The sequence below is a fragment of the Microcaecilia unicolor genome, chromosome 1 (genome assembly GCF_901765095.1).
Source record: "Microcaecilia unicolor chromosome 1, aMicUni1.1, whole genome shotgun sequence".
Classification (NCBI taxonomy): domain Eukaryota; kingdom Metazoa; phylum Chordata; class Amphibia; order Gymnophiona; family Siphonopidae; genus Microcaecilia; species Microcaecilia unicolor.
This window is the reverse complement of record NC_044031.1, coordinates 764,745,580-764,767,387: the sequence shown is the minus strand read 5'-3', so window position 1 is coordinate 764,767,387 and position 21,808 is coordinate 764,745,580. Positions and strand designations below refer to the sequence as shown.

Here is a 21,808-nt window from a genome sequence, read left to right as displayed (position 1 = left end):
TGGAATGTTGCTACTATTGGAGATTCTACATGGAATGTTGCTGCTATTGGAGATTCTGCATGGAATGTTGCTACTTTTGGAGATTCTACATGGAATGTTGCTACTATTGGAGATTCTACATGGAATGTTGCTACTTTTGGAGATTCTACATGGAATGTTGCTACTATTGGAGATTCTACATGGAATGTTGCTGCTATTGGAGATTCTACATGGAATGTTGCTACTATTGGAGATTCTACATGGAATGTTGCTGCTATTGGAGATTCTACATGGAATGTTGCTCCTATTGGAGATTCTACATGGAATGTTGCTACTATTGGAGATTCTACATGGAATGTTGCTGCTATTGGAGATTCTACATGGAATGTTGCTACTATTGGAGATTCTACATGGAATGTTGCTATTCCACTAGCAACATTCCATGTAGAAGCCTGCGCGGCCACATTGGTGATCTGCAAGGGCCGACTTCTACATGGAATGTTGCTACTATTGGAGATTCTACATGGAATGTTGCTATTCCACTAGCAACATTCCATGTAGAAGGCTGCGCAGGCTTCTGTTTCTGTGAGTCTGACGTCCTGCATGTACGTGCAGGACGTCAGACTCACAGAAGCAGAAGCCTGCGCGGCCACATTGGTGATCTACAAGGGCCGACTTCTACATGGAATGTTGCTAGTGGAATAGCAACATTCCATGTAGAATCTATAGAAATCAAACAAAATAAAACATGGAAAAGAAATAAGATGATACCCTTTTTATTGGACATAACTTAATACATTTCTTGATTAGCTTTCGAAGGTCGCCCTTCTTCCTCAGATCGGAAATAAGTAAATGTGCTAGCTGACAGTGTATATAAGTGAAAACATTCAAGCATTACTATGACAGTAAAATAGATACCATTGGAGATTCCACATGGAATGTTGCTACTATTGGAGATTCTACATGGAATGTTGCTACTATTGGAGATTCTACATGGAATGTTGCTATTCCACTAGCAACATTCCATGTAGAAGGCTGCACAGGCTTCTGTTTCTGTGAGTCTGACGTCCTGCACATACATGCAGGACGTCAGACTCACAGAAGCAGAAGCCTGCGCGGCCACATTGGTGACCTACAAGGGCCGACTTCTACATGGAATTTTGCTAGTGGAATAGCAACATTCCATGTAGAATCTTAAATAGTAGCAACAGTGGAGGAGTGGCCTAGTGGTTAAGGTGGTGGACTTTGGTCCTGTGGAACTGAAGAACTGAGTTCGATTCCCACTTCAGGCACAGGCAGCTCCTTGTGACTCTGGGCAAGTCACTTAACCCTCCATTTGCCCCAGGTACAAATAAGTACCTAAGCTGCATTGAGCCTGCCATGAGTGGGAAAGCACGGGGTACAAATGTAACAAAAAAAAATCTTATTTTCTTTTCCATGTTTTATTTTGTTTGATTTCTATTGATAACCTTTCTCAAAAATAGTAACTGAAAAGGTAATAGAAAAGATTAGCCTTCATAAATGATAAGAGATTGCAGAAAGAGGAAGACAGGTGCAGTATCTGGAAAAGACAGACTTGAGGGAAAGCCATTGCTTATCCGTGGGGGTTAAGTAGCATGGAATCTTGCTATTTTGGGCATCTTGCCAGGTACATGTGACCTGGACTGGCCACTGTTGGAAACAAGGTACTGGGCTTGATGGCAGCTCTTATGTTCTTCTGAATTTTGGCCCAAGTACTTTGCAGGGAGGAGTTTGAGGGGTAAGGGGGGTCTGAATGATATACTGCTGTCTCTTACATGGTTTTTATTTCTCTTTTCAGCTACGCTGTCACCATACAAGAATCATATGCACATCCTTTTGATCAGATTTACTATACACGATGTACTGACATTTTGAACTGGTTCAAGTGCACCAGACACAGGTAGGAGCACATTTCAGGATAATTTATAATTTAAAAATAAGATGTTTTTCAACATTTTCCTTAATTTAAGTGATAAATGTTCTGTGTCGGCACCTCGAATATTGTGTTCAATTCGGGTCGCCGCAACTCAAAAAAGATATAGTGGAATTAGAAAAGGTGCAGAGAAGGGCGACGAAAATGATAAAGGGGATGGGCTCTTCAGTTTAGAGAAAATTCTAAACCACTCTTCAAGCTTTGCTCGATCCCTCCACCATTTGGAGTGTCCACCCTACTGCATATTTTGGTACCATTGCATAGAGGCAAAACTTACCAGACAGCCCTTCACAATATCGCATACAAAAGTGTTAAAAAGAACCGGACCAAGAACTGATCCGCTGGTAAAACCCTTTCCCTCAGAGTGAACCATATTTACCACCACTCTTTGCTGCTTTCCACACAACCAGTTTCCAACCCAGTTAGTCTAACACTCTTACTGAGGGCACTGAGTTTATTTACATAAGTACATAAGTATTGCCATACTGGGAAAGACCAAAGGTCCATCGAGCCCAGCATCCTGTTTCCAACAGTGGCCAATCCAGCTCACAAATACCTGGCAAGATCCCAAAAAAATACAAAACATTTTATACTGCTTATCCCAGAAATAGTGGATTTTCCCCAAGTCCATTTAATAACGGTCTATGGACTTTTCCTTTAGGAAACCGTCCACACCTTTTTAAAACTCCGCTAAGCTAACCGCCTTTACCGCATTCTCTATCAAAGAATTCCAGAGTTTAATTACAAGTTGAGTGAAGAAAAATTTTCTCCGACTCGTTTTAAATTTACTACATTGTAACTTCATCGCATGCCCCCTAGTCCTAGTATTTCGGGAAAGCGTGAACAGACGCTTGACATCTACCCATTCAACTCCACTCATTATTTTATAGACCTCTATCATATCTCCCCTCAGCCGCCTTTTCTCCAAGCTGAAGAGCCCTAGTCGTTTTAGCCTTTCCTCATAGGGAAGTCGTCCCACCCCCTTTATCATTTTCGTGGCCCTTCTCTGCACCTGCCTATGCAAAACCTTGTTAAAGACTGCTGAAATCTATATACACTGTGTCTCTTCCAGCTTCCCAGGAGCTGCATTACTCTTTGTATATTAGAAAATGGATAGGTGATGCATTTTGTAATGAAGCTGACAACGCTTTTGTCATTGAGAGTAAAGGTGGATGTGAAGAGCACATCAAGGCAGGGGTGTAGCCAGACTTCGGCGGGAGGGGGGGGTCCATAGCCCGAGGTGGGGGGCACATTTTAGCCCTCCCCTGGTGCCGCAAACCCCCCTGCCACTTTTGACCCCCCCCCCGGTGCCCCTCCCCCGTTCCTTTCGACCCCCCCTCCCGCCGCCGCCGCCAACTCTCCCCCATCACTGCCAGGTACCTTTAATGGTAGGGGTCCCCAACCCCCGCCAGCCAAAGTCCCCTTCATTGCCGGTCTCTGAGTCTGGTGCGTTCGCTGATCTGGATTCTACGGACGTCAGGGCTCACAGAAACAGAATCCAGATCAGCAATGCGCTGGAGACCGGCACTGAAGAGGACCTCTGCCAGCAAAGGTACCTGACAGCAGTGGCGGGGGAGGGTTGGCGGGAGGGGAGGTTGAATGTGGCGGGGTAGGTTCGGCAGCGTGGGGGGGGGGTGAAAGCAGGGGGGCCAGGGTTAAATCTGCGGGGGCCCATGCCCCCGTGGCCCCACTTAGCTACGCCCCTGCATCAAGGGGGTAGATTCAAGAAAGAGAGCCAAAATTTAGCCAGTGGATTATTGCACACTAAGGGGTCCTTTTACTAAGGTGTACTGAAAAATGGTCAGTGGTCGTGTAGGCGCGGGTTTTGGGCACGCGCATACCCATTTTTCAGTGCGCCTGCAAAAAAAATGCCTTCTTAAAATTTTTGCTGAAAATGGACATGCAGCAAAATAAAAATTACTGCGCGTTCATTTTGGGTCTGAGACCTTTACCGCCAGCCATTGACTTAGCGGTAAGTGCGATAGTGCGATAATCGCCTACATGCGTCAAAGCGGAGTTACCGCTTGATTTTCGCCGCACGCCAGAAAATAAAATATATTTTCGGGTGCGCATAGCGGGCACACGTGAAAAATGAAATTACCACACAGGCCACAAGATAGCCAGGCGGTAACTCCGAATTGGGGCACGTAGGTCAGCTACGAGGCTTAGTAAAAGGGCCCCTGAATGTGAATCCCATACCGGAATTGCCATTATGGAATACTAGCCAAGAGCCCCTTTTACTAAGCCGCGTAAGTGTCTACGCGTGCCCAGTGCATGCCAAAATGGAGTTGCCACCCGACTACCGCGTGGCTCTTACAGTAATTTCATTTTTGGCGTGCGGCCGATACGCGCGTCTGAAAAATATTTTTTCTTTTCGGATGCGCGTCATGGACACGCACCAAATGGTGTAGGTAATTACCGCCCAGATTCTTTACCGCTAGGTCTGTGGTTGGTGGTAAAGTCTCAGACCTAAAATGGGACGCGCGGCAATTTTGATTTTGCCGCACGTCCATTTTCAGCAAAAAAAAAAAAATGAAAGGCCTTTTTCACATTTGCGCTGAAAAATGGATCAACGCATGCCCAAAACCCACACCTACACCATTTTTTAGCGAACCTTTATAAAAGACCCCTAAGTGCGCAGTTTTGCACCTACGCCATTTCAAAAGCTGGTGTAACCGCTTGTGCCAAACTGTTTTATAAATTCTACTGTACAGTGATACCTCGATTTTCGTCGATAATCTGTCCGAAAACAATCGGTGAAATCCGAAACCGACGAAAACCGAGGCAATTATTTCCATATGAATAAAAACACTGGAAAGCAATGGAATTGTTTGGCTAGACGCGCGGGGTGATACTCACACAATGAGAAACAATGCCACACTGAGCAGGAGAATGCATTTTCGCAAAATTAGCAGCGAGGTCACGTGGGCACGCCGATGAAATCCAAGACAAATTTTTTGTGAAAAAAATCGACGATAACCGAAGTCAACGAAAACTGAGGTATTACTGTATTTTCATATTATGCTACAACAAAATTATGGTAACAAGGACCTCGGCTGTGACTTTTCAAATAAGGAGCACAGCCCCGTGGCTCATCTGACTCATCAGTCCCTAATTAATGCAGTGGGTCTTTAAGCCTGTAAAAGTGCCTTAATTAATTTTTGAAGTGTATTTCTCCTGTTGGCCAGCAGGTGGTGTTTCCTTACTTTAAAGCTGTTACAGAGTAATGACTGTTGTTTCTTTAGTTTGATAAGAATTGAAATGCAATATACTTTTGAAAACTTGTTCTGGGCTCTGATTGGCTCGGGAGCTCAATTCATCTAGGATGTAGTGGCTTTTTTCTCCAGTCTTAGCCAGGGAGAAGAGAGAAGGATCTTTTTGCTGAGGCCCTGTGAACAGTTATATTCGATAACCTGTGAGCAGCTATATGTCCTAATTTCCCCAGGTTCTATTTAGATATTAAACAACTATTTAGAAATAGTTTTATAAGTAATCCTATTTCAGTTACCTGTTATTTGTTTGCTGATTGCACCTTTTCTGTTCATTGTTCTCATTTTTCATGACGATAAACATTTTTAGTTTATTGCCTCTGTTTGTGTGGACTGATTAAGAATCCTGGTGGTTTGTGTGTTGGGTCTGTGAGTGCTTTTTAGGAAGTGTGAGACCTCTGGGAGTGTGGCCCCAGTAATCTAGAAATCACTGGGGAACACCTTGAGAGCGGGAGACTCTCCCAGAGGCGGTTGGGACCCAGTCAGTGGGAGGAGGGTGCTAATGTAGAGCACAAGCGGTAGGTGCAGGCGGACCTGAGTTGTGCTGGGGATAGACCCTCTAAGTGGCCGCAGGGTAGCTCCCGGCATGACACTCTCCATAAGTAGTTAATCTTTATTCAAAACCTATTACTTGCTATCTTAAAATTAGTTAAATTGATATCTTTTAAATCACTTCAGTTGAAAGTGTACTGAGCTCAGTATATTTCACATTGCTGCTTCAGGGCTTGGTCCTGACAAATGCCGTAGCTCATATTCCAATAATGTTTTCTTTCAAGCATTAATTAGGGACCGATGATGAGTCATGTAAGCCATGGGGCTGTATTCCTCGCGCGAAAAGAGTCGCAGCCGAGTTCTTTGCTACCATAATAATTTTGTTGTACCTTAATATGAATATACAATAGCGTTGGGATTTGATGAATCTGTAGTATTTGTTGCCCCTGCTAAGTAAGAATTTGTGGACGTTTAAACATTGATTCATCGCACCGAACTGTTGACAGTTAGGTGCGTAACTCCTAGTATTCTATAACCTACACACCTAACTCCTAGGTTCACCCCTGCCCCTCCCATATCCACGCTCCTTAGAATTTGCACGCACAGCTTCCAGAATAGTGACTAAGGGCAGTTGTGAATGTAACTGCTAATTGGTGCAGATTAGCACCAATTAACATGGATTAAAGCCAATAATTGGCTGTGATCTTCAATTAACAGTCAATTATTACATTAAGTTGTGTGGGCAACTAATTATTATCTCTCTATATAAAAAGCAACACCAACGTTCTATGAAGCCTCCAGCCGGAAGTGTGAAGGGGGCGAGATATCCGGTTTCCCTATGAGTGTCTGCCCCGCCCTCTCTGTAACACAGTCAGTGAAGGAAAACAGCAGAGCACGAAATCAAATCGCTGGCTCTGTAACAGTGAAGGACTCAGAGGGGGGAGGGGAGAGAGGCCAGAGGGCACAGACACACACACTCCCACATGCACACAAAAGAAAACATTGCTAGCCCCCGTTTCATTTGCATCAGAAACGGGGCTTTTTTACTAGTATTATATAAATTGCAGGGCTTCCCGCAGTGCTATCCTGAACTACTGCCGACCCAATGCGGCCACCGGTGGTAGTTCTGGCTTGAGCGAACGCCAGAAAATATTTTTAAATTTAATAGTACGTCGCTTACCTGGTGATAATCGGGCATCACCTCGTGCTGCCCTGGTTACTACCAGGTTACTGCGGAAGCTCTTACCGCTACCTCAGTGGGTAAGTGCTCCCCCAGCCCCCCCCCCCCCCCCCGCATGGCCATGCGGTAAGAGTACACTTACTGCATGGCCATTTTTTTTAGAAACGTTTTACCCGCTGCGGTAAAAAAGGCCCTAGCGTAGGGGAAAAATGCCTCCCACTTGTACCACCGGACCTTTTCCCCGCAACTTAGTAAAAGGACCCCTTAGACTATATTTGGGTATAAAAGTTTATAGTCTTCAGGGGCAAGTGGGGCTTGCAGCAGCCTCTTTCCATACTCATAAGTCACATCTTTTATTGTCAGCCAAACGTCTGAGCATCAGTTTTCTTAAGTCACCGTTTTGGGTAAACTGTTCCTTATATAAAGAAGAGAACTTTATCTCCTGTCTTCGATTTAATTTCCTATGGCTGGCTGATTACTCTGGGTGGGGGTGGGGGGATATTCTTTATTTTATATCAAAGCTTTTCTTAACACTTTGTCCTGGGTCACAGCAAAGCGTACAGTCGCCCTCGTACTAAATGATGGGACTGAAGAATAAATCTGTTTTTTATAATACTGCAAAGTTTTTCAGTATCTATTGATTGCATTTTTTTTTAATTGTGTTCTTCATATCAGAAATCTTTTGTGCTTTTTAAAATAGTCCGCGAGTCATCTCCTTTCTATAATTTTAACAGAAATGTAATCGCAGCAGTCAGTATATGTTTTCATTGATCGGTATTCCTTAACCGTTGTCTGTCTTACAATCTAGAATAAGTTATAAAACGGCTTATCGGAGAGGACTTCGAACAATGTACAGGAGGAGGTCTCAGTGCTGCCCAGGATACTACGAAAGTGGAAATTACTGCATCCGTACGTATTACAGGCAGATGAATTTATGTTTAAATATATTTATTGGTGCAATGATAAACAAACACAATACTGCCCTTGGAGAGATACTCCATACACCACTAAAGTCTTCTCAAGATGGTAGAATACAATTCAGTGCAAATACATTTTAATTTCCCCCCCCCTCCCACCTTACCCCATCCCCTTCCCCTTGAACAACTCAACTCCCCCCTCCCCCCCCCAAGTCTCCTCCACTCTATGTCGCACTTAAGAATTCAAAATTCTACTACGCGCTACTGCAGTCAATGAGTCCCAGAAAGGGGACCAGACTTGGCAAAGCCTGTCTCCTTGTGGCGAGGATAGGTCTTCTATTCCCCTACGCTCCAGTGCGCAGAGGTGTATCATATTAGATCGCCAGTGTTGCAGTGTAGGCGGGTCACCGGTTATCCACTGTTGAAGAATCGATTTCTTTCCAACCAAGACTGTTTTTTTCAAGAAGCATTTAAGGCCCCGATGAGCAAATGGTGACACTCTGAACACCTCAAATAGTTGAGATGGAGTTGGTTTCCAAACTACCCCCCAGAGCCCAGACACATGCTGACTAACTTGGCGCCAAAACCCAAGGATCCTCGGACACCTCCAAAATATATGTCCTAGGTCAGCTGGGGATTGAGCGCACTTCTTGCATCTATCCTCCGTCCCCATTGTTGCCCTATATGCTCTATGGGGTGAAATATACATCCTCATCACAAATTTATAATGTGTTTCTTGCAACGTCACATTCTCCGTCAGCCTTTGGGTTCCCAAAAGACAAACCTTTACCTTTTCCATCTGGAGGTTCATCGCTAGCTCCTTATTCCAGCAATTGGTCAATTTACCATATTCCACCTCTCCCAGATGTTCCCGCAATGAAGCATGATAGTATTTGAGTGGGACCCTTAATTGTGCATCTAACCCCAATATGGTAACTAATTGTTCCCACACCTGCGTTGTCATAGTGGAAGCCGGCAGGGATCTCAGATAGTGACGTAGCTGGAACATAGAAAAGAAATTTAGTCCCTTAACCCCATACTCCAACTGCAGTTCCTCAGAAGTTTTCAGAGTGCCCTCCGCATTATATAACTGATATAGATACTGTAAGTTTTTAGTGCCCCACCTGGCAAACTCCTCCGAACTGGTACCCGGCATGAAGTCTCTGTTACCCTGGATTGGCAGTAGCGGAGAACAGGCAGATGAATTTAAAGTCCATTCAGTGTTTCTGGATGCTGTGTGATGCTGTTTCTGGGCGATAGGGCAACGTTATGGAAGGACTAACAGGGCAGCTTTAGCTTTTTCGGGGGGGGGGGGGGGAATTGAGAGGGGCAAGCCCGATGGTATGGTCAGCTTATTCCCAGAGGGAGGAAAAGTTCCCTCCATTTTAGTCACTTCCACTGAGCATCCCTGGGGGCTCTTGACTGTAGGTCTTCCCCCTCTACCCCCTTCTGCTGTTCTTCAGTGTTTTAGACACTAGAGGGTGCACAAAAAAAAAATGGCCCACGCTGGTGTAGACGCGTGGGCTTGAGACCTTCTGCAGCACTCTGGAGTCTTGGTTGGCCGTAAGGGGACATAAGCTGTTGGAGCCCTCTGAGAACCCCCTGGCCATGAATAATGCTGTTACCCATTCTGACACTTTGGCTCATTGGCACAAAAGCCAGCCCTGGGGTCTAGTGAGATAAATTTAGCTACAGTGTTAAGTGTGGGGCTGATTGGGGATGGAGGGTACGGGAAATCAAGATGTGGTTTTCCATTCCTTAAATTATTGTACAATCCACAAAAAATCCTGAGTCTGATGCCAAGATGGTTAACCAACAAAATTAGAACACTGTCTAGTCCCTTTTTTAAATTTAACATAATTTAGTACAGTTTTGTTGGGTAATGTTAATGTTTTGTCTGGCACTATATTTGGGGTATTTTGTGAATTGTCATTTCATCCTGATTTAGGATTTTTTTTTTTTTTTTAAATAGTTGAATGCATTAAGCTTTAGTAAAAGGGCCTCTAAGAAAATGCTAGTCAATTCAACTCCAAGTCGCAGACATAATTACTCTAATGTGAGAACTCCACACAGTACCTAGAGACCACTCGTAACCCACCAGATACCAAGTGGGTAGCTGTACAGGCTCAAATATATATTTCTGAGATTGAAATTTCACTATTATGTTCACAGTGAAGGAGTTGCCTAATGATTAGAACCTGGAGAACTGAGTTTGTTTCCCACTGCAGCTCCTGGTGACTCTGAGCAAGTCACTTAACCCTCCATTGCCCCAGGTACAAATAAGTACCTGTATATACTTTATAAACCACTATATCAAGTCTCATTTCCATTTCCCTATTTGAGATTCTACTTGCTATTATTATTATTATTTTTTGTTACATTTGTACCCCATGCTTTCCCACTCATGGCAGGCTCAATGCGGGGCAATGGAGGGTTAAGTGACTTGCCCAGAGTCACAAGGCGCTGCCTGTGCCGGGAATTGAAGTCAGTTCCTCAGGGTCAAAGTCCACCACCCTAACCACTAGGCCACTCCTCTTGGAGATTCTACATGGAATGTTGCTAGTGGAGGAGCAGCCTAGTGGTTAGCACAGCAGACTTTGATCCTGGGGAACTGGGTTCAACTCCCACTTCAGCTTTGTGACTCTAGGCAAGTCACTTAACCCTCCATTGCCCCAGGTACAAAATAAGTACCTGAATATATGTAAACTGCTTTCAGTGCAGTTGCAAAAATCACAGAAAGGCAGTATATCAAGTCCCATTTCCTTTCCCTAGTTGAGATTCTGGAATGTTGCTACTATTTGAGATTCCACATGGAATGTTGCTAGTGGAGGAGTAGCCTAGTGGTTAGTGCAACAGACTTTGATCATGGGGTAATTGGGTTCAATTCCCACTGCAGCTCCTTGTGACTCTGGGCAAGTCACTTAACCTACAAATAAGTACCTGTATTTACTATGTAAAACCCTTTGAATGTACTTGCAAATCCACAGAAAGGCAGTATATCAAGTCCCACTTCCCTTTTCGAGATTCTGCATGGGATGTTGCTAGTGGAGGAGTAGCCTAGTGGTTAGTGCAGTGGACTTTGATCCTGGGGAACTGGGTTCAATTCCCACTGCAGCTCCCTCTGACTCTGGGCAAGTCACTGAACCCTCTGTTGCCCCAGGCACAAAATAAGTACCTGTATATAATATGTAAACTACCTTGATTGTAACCAGAGAAGGGGGGTATATCAAATCCCAGCCCCTTTCCCTTACAAAGAAATTGCAGAAAAAAAATAATGCCCCAGGTCACATCAGCAAAAATTTCTGTTTTTTAAAAAAAAATCTCTCTGGAAATATCTATTATTATAAAACAGTTTCTGATAATTCAAAACTACAACCCAAAACTCCAATGTCTATCAGTCTGAAAGTCACTATTGACGTACCCAGAGAGAGATTTCCCATGTCCAAGTTTCCCACTTCTCCCACAAATCCTAAATTCACTTGGGGTACTGAAGTTGTATCTTTAATAAGCAGATAATATACCCTGGTGCAGTCAGGAAAACTCTCGGATGTTATACCCACTATGTCAGAGCAATATGTTTTCAACATGTCCCCTCAGCGCAACAGAAACTGCAGGTTAGAACTCCTCAGGACATTATCAAAACTTTCCATCTTAACCTGAAGAGTTCCCAAATCTTTTATCATTATTGTCCGAACCCGTGTAATCGTTGCATTCTTTCTCAACACAGTCCAAACGAGTAGGGGCAAGCCCGATGGCATGGTCAGTTTATCCCCAAAGGGAGCAAAGGTTCCCTCCACTTTAGTCGCTGTCACCGAGCATCCCTGGGGGCTCTTGACTGTAGGTCCATGTGACTCACAAGTCTTCCCCCTCCACCCCCTTCTGCTGTTCTTCAAGGTCGGATATACATATAAAGTAGCACATATGAGTTTATCTTGTTGGGCAGACTGGATGGACCATACAGATCTTTTTCTGCCGTCATCTACTATGTTACTATCCTGCTTATTTTCGAATGAGAAGGCCGGCCATCTTTCGACACAAATCGGGAGATGGCCGGCCTTCTCCTAAAGTCAGCCAAATCGGTATAATCGAAAGCCGATTTTGGCCAGTTTCAACTGCTTTCCGTCGCAGAGACGGTGAAAGTTCAAGGGGGCGTGTCGGCAGTGTACTGAAGGCGGGACGGGGGCTAGGTTAAGAGATGGCCGGCTTCGGTCGATAATGGAAAAAAGAAAGCCAGCCCTGACGAGCATTTGGCCGACTTTACTTGGTCCCTTTTTGTTCACGACCAAGCCTCAAAAAGGTGCCCCAACTGACCAGATGACCACCAGAGGGAATGGGGGATCACCTCCCCTTCCCCAGTGGTCACCAACCCCTTCCCACCCAAAAAAAAATATAAAAAACATTTTTTTGCCAGCCTCTATGCCAGCCTCAAATGTCATACCCAGCTCCATGACAGCAGTATGCAGGTCCCTGGAGCAGTTTTAGTGGGTGCAGTGCACTTCAGGCAGGCGGACCCAGGCCCATCCCCCTCTACCAGTTACACTTGTGGTGGTAAATGGGAGCCCTCCAAACCCCCCTAAAACCCACTGTACTCACATGTAGGTGCCCTCCCTTCATCCCTAAGGGCTATGGTAGTGGTGTACAGTTGTAGGTAGTGGGTTTTGGGGGGAATTTGGAGGGCTCAGCACACAAGGTAAGGGAGCTATGTACCTGGGATCAATTTGTGAAGTCCACTGCAGTGCCCCCTAGGGTGCCCGGTTGGTGTCCTGGCATGTGACGGGGACCAGTGCACTACAAACGCTGGCTCCTCTCATGACCAAATGGCTTGGATTTGGCCGGGTTTGAGATGGCTGCCATTAGTTTCCATTATCAGCGAAAACCAATGGCGGCCATCTCTAACGCCGGCGATCTCTAAGGACAGGCCAAATGTTGAGATTTGGCCGGCCCCAACCGTATTATCGGAACAAAAGATGGCCGGCCCCGTTCGATTATGGCCCTCCATGTTACTTAACCCTCCATTGCCTCAGGTACAAAATTAGATTATGAGCCCTCCAAGGACAGAGAAATACCCAGTGCACCTGAATGTAACTCACTTTGAGCTACTACTGAAAAGGTGTGAGCAAAAATCCAAAGAAATAATTATGGGTTCCTTTTACTAAGGTGCGCTGAAAAATGGCTTGCAGTAGTGTAGGCGGGGGTTTTGGGCATGCCAATCCATTTTTCAGCGCGCCTGTGAAAAAGGCCTTTTTAAAATTTTTGCCGAAAATGGGCGTGCAGCAAAATCAAAATTACCGTGCATCCATTTTGGGTCTGCAACCTTACTACCAGCCATTGACGTAGCGGTAAAGAATTATTCGGTAACCAGGCGGTTATGACCTACATGCGTCCAATGCCACTTGGCACGTGTCCGATATGCGCTTACGAAATATTTCGTACGTGTGCCAAAAATGAAGTTACCGCAAGAGCCACGTGGTAGCCGAGTGGTAACTGCATTTTGCTGCACGTTGAGCGCGTGTAGATGATTACGCATCTTAGTAAAATGGCCCCTATTTTGGGTGCCCATCTGGGATCCATGCACAGTTTTGGGCATCCAAATGTGGGTAACCTCTCCTCTTCAATCTGTTCAAAATTCTGCTGCATGACTAATAGTCCGCCAGTGTCGTTATGCTCATATTAGCCCTCTCCTCAAGTCACTTCACTGGCTCCCTATCCGTTTCCGCATACAGTTCAAACTCCTCTTATTGACTTGCAAGTGCATTCACTCTGCAGCTCCTCAGTACCTCTCCACTCTCATCTCTCTCTACATTCTTCCCCGGGAACTCCATTCACTGGGTAAATTTCTCTTATCTGCACCCTTCCACTGCTAACTCCAGACTCCGTTCCTTTTATCTTGTTGCACTATATGCCTGGAATAGACTTCCTGAGCTGGTACATAAGTACTTAAGTAATGCCACACTGGGAAAAGACCAAGTGTCCATTGAGCCCAGCATCCTGTCCACGACAGCGGCCAATCCAGGCCAAGGGCACCTGGCAAGCTTCCCAAGCGTACAAACATTCTATACATGTTATTCCTGGAATTGTGGATTTTTCCCGTCCATTTAGTAGTGGTTTATGGACTTGTCTTTTAGGAAACCGTCTAACCCCTTTTAAAACTCTGCTAAGCTAACCACCTCATCACGTTCTCTGGCAACGAATTCCAGAGTTTAAGTATGCGTTGGGTGAAGAAAACCTTTCTCCGATTTGTTTTAAATTTACTACACTGTAGTTTCATCGCATGCCCACTAGTCCTAGTATTTTTGGAAAGCGTTAACAGACGCTTCACATCCACCTGTTCCACTCCACTCATTATTTTATATACCTCTATCATGTCTCCCCTCAGCCGTCTCTTCTCCAAGCTGAAAAGCCCTAGCCTCCTTAGTCTTTCTTCATAGAGAAGTCGTCCCATCCCCGCTATCATTTTAGTCGCCCTTCGCTGCACCTTTTCCAATTCTACTATATCTTTCTTGAGATGCGGCGACCAGAATTGAACACAATACTCAAGGTGCAGTCGCACCATGGAGCGATACAACGGCATTATAACATCCTCACACCTGTTTTCCATACCTTTCCTAATAATACCCAACATTCTATTTGCTTTCCTAGCCGCAGCAGCACACTGAGCAGAAGGTTTCAGTGTATTATCGATGACGACACCCAGATCCCTTTCTTGGTCCGTAACTCCTAACGTGGAACCTTGCATGACGTATCTATAATTCGGGTTCTTATTTCCCACATGCATCACCTTCACTTGCTCACATTAAACGTCATCTGCCATTTAGCCGCCTAGTTTCCCAGTCTTGTAAGGTCCTTCTGTAATTTTTCACAATCCTGTCGCGAGTTAACGACTTTGAATAACTTTGTGTCATCAGCAAATTTAATTACCTCGCTAGTTACTCCCATCTCTAAATCATTTATAAATATATTAAAAAGCAGCGGTCCTAGCACAGACCCCTGAGGAACCCCACCAACTACCCTTCTCCATTGTGAATACGTCAAGCTCCATCTCTGGCCGTCTTCAAATCTAGGCTAAAAGCCCACTTTTTTGATGCTGCTTTTAACTCCTAACCCTTATTCACTTTGTTCAGAACCCTTATTTTATCATCCTCACTTTAATATTCCCTTATCTCTTGTTTGTCCTGTTTGTCTGTCCTAATTAGATTGTAAGCGCTGTCGAGCAGAGACTGTCTGTTCATGTTCAAGTGTACAGCGCTGCGTACGTCTAGTAGCGCTATAGAAATGATAAGTAGTAGCAGTAGTAGTCTTTGGGATTCCAGAATCTTGCTGCTCCTTGGGGTTCCAGATTCTTTACTTTGGAGTTCCGGAATCTTGCTACTCTTTGGGATTCCGGAATCTTGCTACTCTTTGGAGTTCCAGAATCTTGCTACTCTTTGGGATTCCAGAATCTTGCTACTCTTTGTCCTTATTCCTTATTATCCTGTTTGTCTGGCCTAATTAGATTGTAAGCTCTGTGGAGCAGGGACTGTCTCTTCATGTTCAAGTGTACAGCGCTGCTTACGTCTAGTAGCGCTTTAGAAATGATAAGTAGTAGTAACCTTTATGGAATCCAGGGTAAATGACTTATGCTAAAGTTGAGCTCAGGAATCAGTAGAAAGAAGCAATGCTAAGAATCCAGGTGTGAAGCAACTGCCTGAACTTTAAGCTTACTCTCTGCGTCTACTGATGCACCTCTCCAAATAGCTGTATAGAGACAGATACTGGCAGAGTCACAGGAACAAGGCAACTGATGTCTTGAGTAATTTGTTTTCCTCTTCATAGCGTGCATTGCATCGTTAATCAGGAGCGTAACACACACACTGCCAGTATTCCTGCGACCGACTCTTCAGTATGTGCCGTGCAGGGCAGTCGGGGCTGATCAAAACAATTCATTTATGTCAGAGAGGGACCCGATGTTCTCGTGCAGTCCTCCGCCGCACTGTGTGAAATAGCTTCTTAATGTCGTTTCTATTATCTGAAACAGGCTGGCAAAAAGAGGACTTTTAAAATTCCACTCAATGTTACTTTTATTACTACTTCTAAAATACTTTTCAGACATTCAGTCCTAGGGGTGGGAGATGAGGGGCAGAGTCCTAAACGGGACACCCTTTGCTAACAGGGATTTGGGGAGGGGGGGGGGGGGGGTAATTCTGTGATTGCAGTTATAAGTGAACCATAGACAAAGAAGGAAAAGCCTCCACGGATGGAAAAAATCCGGATGAGAATCAAGGAGTAGAGCCCACAAAAAGAATAGGAAACAAAATAGGCGTTATTTTGCTTGTTTAAGGAGCACCCGATCAGCACTGTAGGGCCCCTTTCACCAAGCTGCGGCAAAAGGGGGTTGGCCTCCTTTTACTGCAGCTGGTAAAAGGGAAGTCTCACTTTCCTGCAGGAAATGGCTGTGCCACCCTGCCATTGAGGTGGCAGTAAGGACTCCCGCGTTAACCTGCTTGTGACACCACTGGTACACGGAAATGACGGTGCTCTAGGGGTGGGAAGTCACGCTGGGCTTGATTAGTAAAGCAAGCCCTTACACATTATTACACTATGTAGGAGCATTAAGAATTGTGAACCAACTCTTTTGAGAACTGCTTTGAAGTTCTAGGACCCCTGAGGCAGGCATATTCTTATGCTGAAACACAGCTGTGTTGGGTCATAGAATTGATGCTGGCAATAAAGAGATTTTGGTTGCTATTCTTTTTGTGGAAATGCTTTTAAAACAAATAGGAGGAAATATTTTTTTACTCAATGAATAGTTAAGCTCTGGAACTCTTTGCCGGAGGAGGTGGTAACAGCGGTTAGTGTATCTGGGTTTAAAAAAGGTTTAGACAAATTCTTGGAGGAAAAGTCCATAGTCTGCTATTGAGACAGATATGGGAAGCACCTGTTTGACCTGGGATTTGTACAGCATGGAATGTTGTTACTTTTTGAGATTCTGCATGGAATCTTGTCACTCTTTAGGATTCCGGAATCTTGCTGTTCTTTGGGGTTCTACATGGAATGTTGCTACTCTGAGATTCATCTTGTCACTCTTTAGGATTCCAGAATCTTGCTATTCTTTGGGGTTCTAAATGGAATGTTGCTACTCTTTGAGATTGTGCATGGAATCTTGTTACTCTTTAGGATTCCAGAATCTTGCTATTCTTTGGGGTTCTACATGGAATGTTGCCACGATTTGGGTTTCTGCCAGGTACTTGTGACCTGGCTTGGCCACTGTTTGGAAAACAGGATACTGGGCTGGATGGACCATTGGTCTGACCCAGTATGGCTACTCTTATGTTCTTCTGGACTCGACTCCTTGTTTCTCATCTGCACCAATAGGTGGCCAGAGGTCACCTAACTGGCCCAGAGTCTAGAAAGGAAAGTTGTCTACTTTTGCCTGATGGAATGCTAACGTAACTGGGCACGAACACTTGTGCAGCCACAGAGCTGGCGTCAATCTGTGCGCCTGTGTTCTAGAGATTAGCGCCTAACTTCTCGTATTCAATAAGCTCCATGCCTAATTGTGTGCTCCATCCACACTCTGTCAGACTCCGCCCATATGCAAATTATTGGAGATACATGTAAAATTACAGAATAGAGCACTGTTTGCTCATAAGCACATAAATGTCGTTATTATATTTTAATACAGACTTTCTATACTACCAGACTGAAGGTGATCTTGCATTTTACAAAACTAAATTAGAAAAACAGAAAAGAACAAGTAAACCTAACCTTTCACACAGAATTCTAACAAACCAACTACACCAACATCCAGAAGGTTAAAATATAAGCATAAGTTATTTATGTGTGTAAAGTTGTCTCCAGAAGAATATTTTTTGTTTAGATTTTCATTTCACTTTTGCATTTTAGTGTAGGACAAATTGCTTTTAGTACACAGTGACATAATGCATTTGTAATTTTTTGTGTTTTGTCTGGGTGATTTTCCTGCAAATAAGCAATAGCATTTGCTCATAACTGAGCTGTAAAACTCTCCATAAAGAGACTACTGTTGAGTGCAGAGCTGCAGTATCTGTTCTCATCCTGTTGAAATGAGGAGGCTGTGATGATCTGAACAGGTGATCTTTGTGCACTTAAAACACTGAGGACCCGATGCACAAAGGTTACCCTACTACTACTTATTATTTCTATAGCGCTACCAGACGTACGCAGCGCTGTACACATGAACATGAAGAGACAGTCCCTGCTTGACAGAGCCTACAATCTAATCAGGGCAGACAAACACGACAAATAAGGGATAAGGACAAACAGTAGCAACATTCCGTGTAGAATCCCAAAGAGTAGCAACATTCCGTGTAGAATCCCAAAGAGTAGCAACATTCCTGAATCCCAAAGACTACTACTACTTATTTCTATAGCGCTACTAGATGTACGCAGCGCTGTACACTTGAACATGAAGAGACAGTCCCTGCTCGACAGAGCTTACAATCTAATTAGGACAGACAAACAGGACAAACATTCTGAGCAATGCACAGACCTTAAAGCCTACCTTTAACGTAAAACATTATGGGGAGCAGTCAGTATAGTGCAAGCGGACTGGTCCCCATGGTGGGTGCTGACAGACTCCTGACCCCCCCCCCCCCAAAGACCTTTACAAACTTTACTGGTGGTCCAGTAGACCCTGACCCTCCCCCTGGACGCTCTTCTGCTCAGGGGCATAGCCAGAGTTCGGCGGGAGGGGGGTCCAGAGCCTGAGGTGAGGGGGCACATTTCAGCTCCCCTGGCACCGCTGCTACCCCCTGTCATTTTAACCCCCTCCCGCCCGCCCACCATTTTTGACCTCCCCTCTGCCACCACCACCACCACCTTTGACCCCCCCCCCCCCCAGTGCCAACACTTTCAACCCCCTCTTCCCACCGCTACTAACCCTCCCCCCGCTGTCAGGAACCTTTGCGGGCAGGGGTCCCCAACCCCTGCCAACCAAAATCCTCTTCTCCGGTGCGGCCGTGTCGCCGCCAGCCGACGTCTTCCGACGCGGCCGCGTTGTTGATCTGCAAATGCCTAAAAGGCTCCGCTTAACACAAGACTATCTCTACTTAAGGAAGCAGGTGAAAGCTTGGCTCTTCAACCAGGCCTTTAATGGAAGAAGTAACTAACTTCTTAGTTTCACTCACACACACAAGGATTGACACTACTACTACTACTACTTAGCGGACTTCAAAGAAGGGTTGGACGGCTTCCTGGAGGAAAAAGCCATAGAATGTTATTGAATGGACGAGGGAATACAGTATTTCTAGGATGGGCGGGACAAATTGCTTGTTCTTTTGGCCACTGTCGGTGACAGGGTGCTGGGCTCAATGGATCCTTGGTCTGTCCCAGCATGGCGATGCTTATGTTCTTATGTACTAATCATTTCTATAGTGCTACTAGATGTACGCAGCACTGTACAAATTATATGCAGGTACTTTCTCTGTCCCTAGAGGGCTCACAATCATTTTTGTACCTGGGGCAAAGGAGGGTTAAGTGACTTGTCCAAGGTCGCAAGGAGCTACAGTGGGAATTGAACCCAAGGATCAAAGCCTGCTGCCCTAACCACGGGCTGTACATACTACAGCAGGACATGTTTATCGGCTCCTACCCTAGCTGACATATTTAACCATCTCTCTGACCTCATGTGCAACTTTCTTTAAATTAGTCACCTTATTTTCTAACTCCTCTTACTCTCTTACCTATCTACAGTGGTGGAAATAAGTATTTGATCCCTTGCTGATTTTGTAAGTTTGCCCACTGACAAAGACATGAGCAGCCCATAATTGAAGGGTAGGTTATTGGTAACAGTGAGAGATAGCACATCACAAATTAAATCCGGAAAATCACATTGTGGAAAGTATATGAATTTATTTGCATTCTGCAGAGGGAAATAAGTATTTGATCCCCCACCAACCAGTAAGAGATCTGGCCCCTACAGACCAGGTAGATGCTCCAAATCAACTCGTTACCTGCATGACAGACAGCTGTCGGCAATGGTCACCTGTATGAAAGACACCTGTCCACAGACTCAGTGAATCAGTCAGACTCTAACCTCTACAAAATGGCCAAGAGCAAGGAGCTGTCTAAGGATGTCAGGGACAAGATCATACACCTGCACAAGGCTGGAATGGGCTACAAAACCATCAGTAAGACGCTGGGCGAGAAGGAGACAACTGTTGGTGCCATAGTAAGAAAATGGAAGAAGTACAAAATGACTGTCAATCGACAAAGATCTGGGGCTCCACGCAAAATCTCACCTCGTGGGGTATCCTTGATCATGAGGAAGGTTAGAAATCAGCCTACAACTACAAGGGGGGAACTTGTCAATGATCTCAAGGCAGCTGGGACCACTGTCACCACGAAAACCATTGGTAACACATTACGACATAACGGATTGCAATCCTGCAGTGCCCGCAAGGTCCCCCTGCTCCGGAAGGCACATGTGACGGCCCGTCTGAAGTTTGCCAGTGAACACCTGGATGATGCCGAGAGTGATTGGGAGAAGGTGCTGTGGTCAGATGAGACAAAATTGAGCTCTTTGGCATGAACTCAACTCGCCGTGTTTGGAGGAAGAGAAATGCTGCCTATGACCCAAAGAACACGGTCCCCACTGTCAAGCATGGAGGTGGAAATGTTATGTTTTGGGGGTGTTTCTCTGCTAAGGGCACAGGACTACTTCACCGCATCAATGGGAGAATGGATGGGGCCATGTACCGTACAATTCTGAGTGACAACCTCCTTCCCTCCGCCAGGGCCTTAAAAATGGGTCGTGGCTGGGTCTTCCAGCACGACAATGACCCAAAACATACAGCCAAGGCAACAAAGGAGTGGCTCAGGAAGAAGCACATTAGGGTCATGGAGTGGCCTAGCCAGTCACCAGACCTTAATCCCATTGAAAACTTATGGAGGGAGCTGAAGCTGCGAGTTGCCAAGCGACAGCCCAGAACTCTTAATGATTTAGAGATGATCTGCAAAGAGGAGTGGACCAAAATTCCTCCTGACATGTGTGCAAACCTCATCATCAACTACAGAAGACGTCTGACCGCTGTGCTTGCCAACAAGGGTTTTGCCACCAAGTATTAGGTCTTGTTTGCCAGAGGGATTAAATACTTATTTCCCTCTGCAGAATGCAAATAAATTCATATACTTTCCACAATGTGATTTTCCGGATTTAATTTGTGATGTGCTATCTCTCACTGTTACCAATAACCTACCCTTCAATTATGGGCTGCTCATGTCTTTGTCAGTGGGCAAACTTACAAAATCAGCAAGGGATCAAATACTTACAGTATTTCCACCACTGTATATGTTCCATCTTCACTGTCAATTAAAACATTCTATTACGTATTATGTTGACATTGTAAGTAGTAAACCATGCCATACTTTGTGTTGTTATTTGAATAGTTTTACTGCTGTAATTGTCTATTGCTCGTGTTTGATTTATTCTTACTGTTCGCCGTCTTGAGTGAATTCCTTCAAAAAGGCGATAAATAAATCCTAATAAATAAATAATTAAAAACATTAAATAAATAATAAAATTACCTTCTAGGTGCACAAAACACACTTTTCACCAATGTACGCATAGCCATAACAAAACACCTGGCAGGAATTAGTTTAGCTATTTATTACCGCAGGAACATGTCCAGGAATTAAAATTTGCTCACCTGTTTGACTCAAAGGACGCAAGAGAGCAGTGATTCACATGTCCTGTCTGCAATTTCACAGCTTTCTCTCTTTGTAAATGTGTTTCTTGGAGAAATATAACGCTAGCTTTAAGTGTTCTGAACAGATTCAAACTCATTCTCTTCTCAAATGGGGAATGGCACCTCTGGATTAACTATTAAGCACCTGCTTAGGGCAGTGAGGGAAGGGGTCACCACAGAGTTTATTCCCCTACCTATTGCACCCTTAACTCTCTCACTGTAACATAGTAACGTAGTAAATGACGGCAGATAAAGACCTGTATGGGCCATCCAGTCTGCCCAAGAAGATAAATTCATTTACATGGTATGTGCTA

The 21,808-nt window shown here is 44.7% G+C and overlaps 1 protein-coding gene across 2 annotated transcripts in view; it reads left to right on the top strand.

Annotated features, from left to right (window-relative positions):
- Positions 1-21,808, top strand: part of MEGF11 (multiple EGF like domains 11) — a 610,695-nt gene that overhangs the window by 43,668 nt on the left and 545,219 nt on the right. For both annotated transcript variants that reach the window (XM_030189787.1, XM_030189786.1), the window contains exons 3-4: positions 1,799-1,900; positions 7,683-7,783. In XM_030189787.1, the coding sequence (XP_030045647.1) occupies positions 1,799-1,900; positions 7,683-7,783 (203 nt within the window). The remainder of the gene's footprint in view (positions 1-1,798; positions 1,901-7,682; positions 7,784-21,808) is intronic.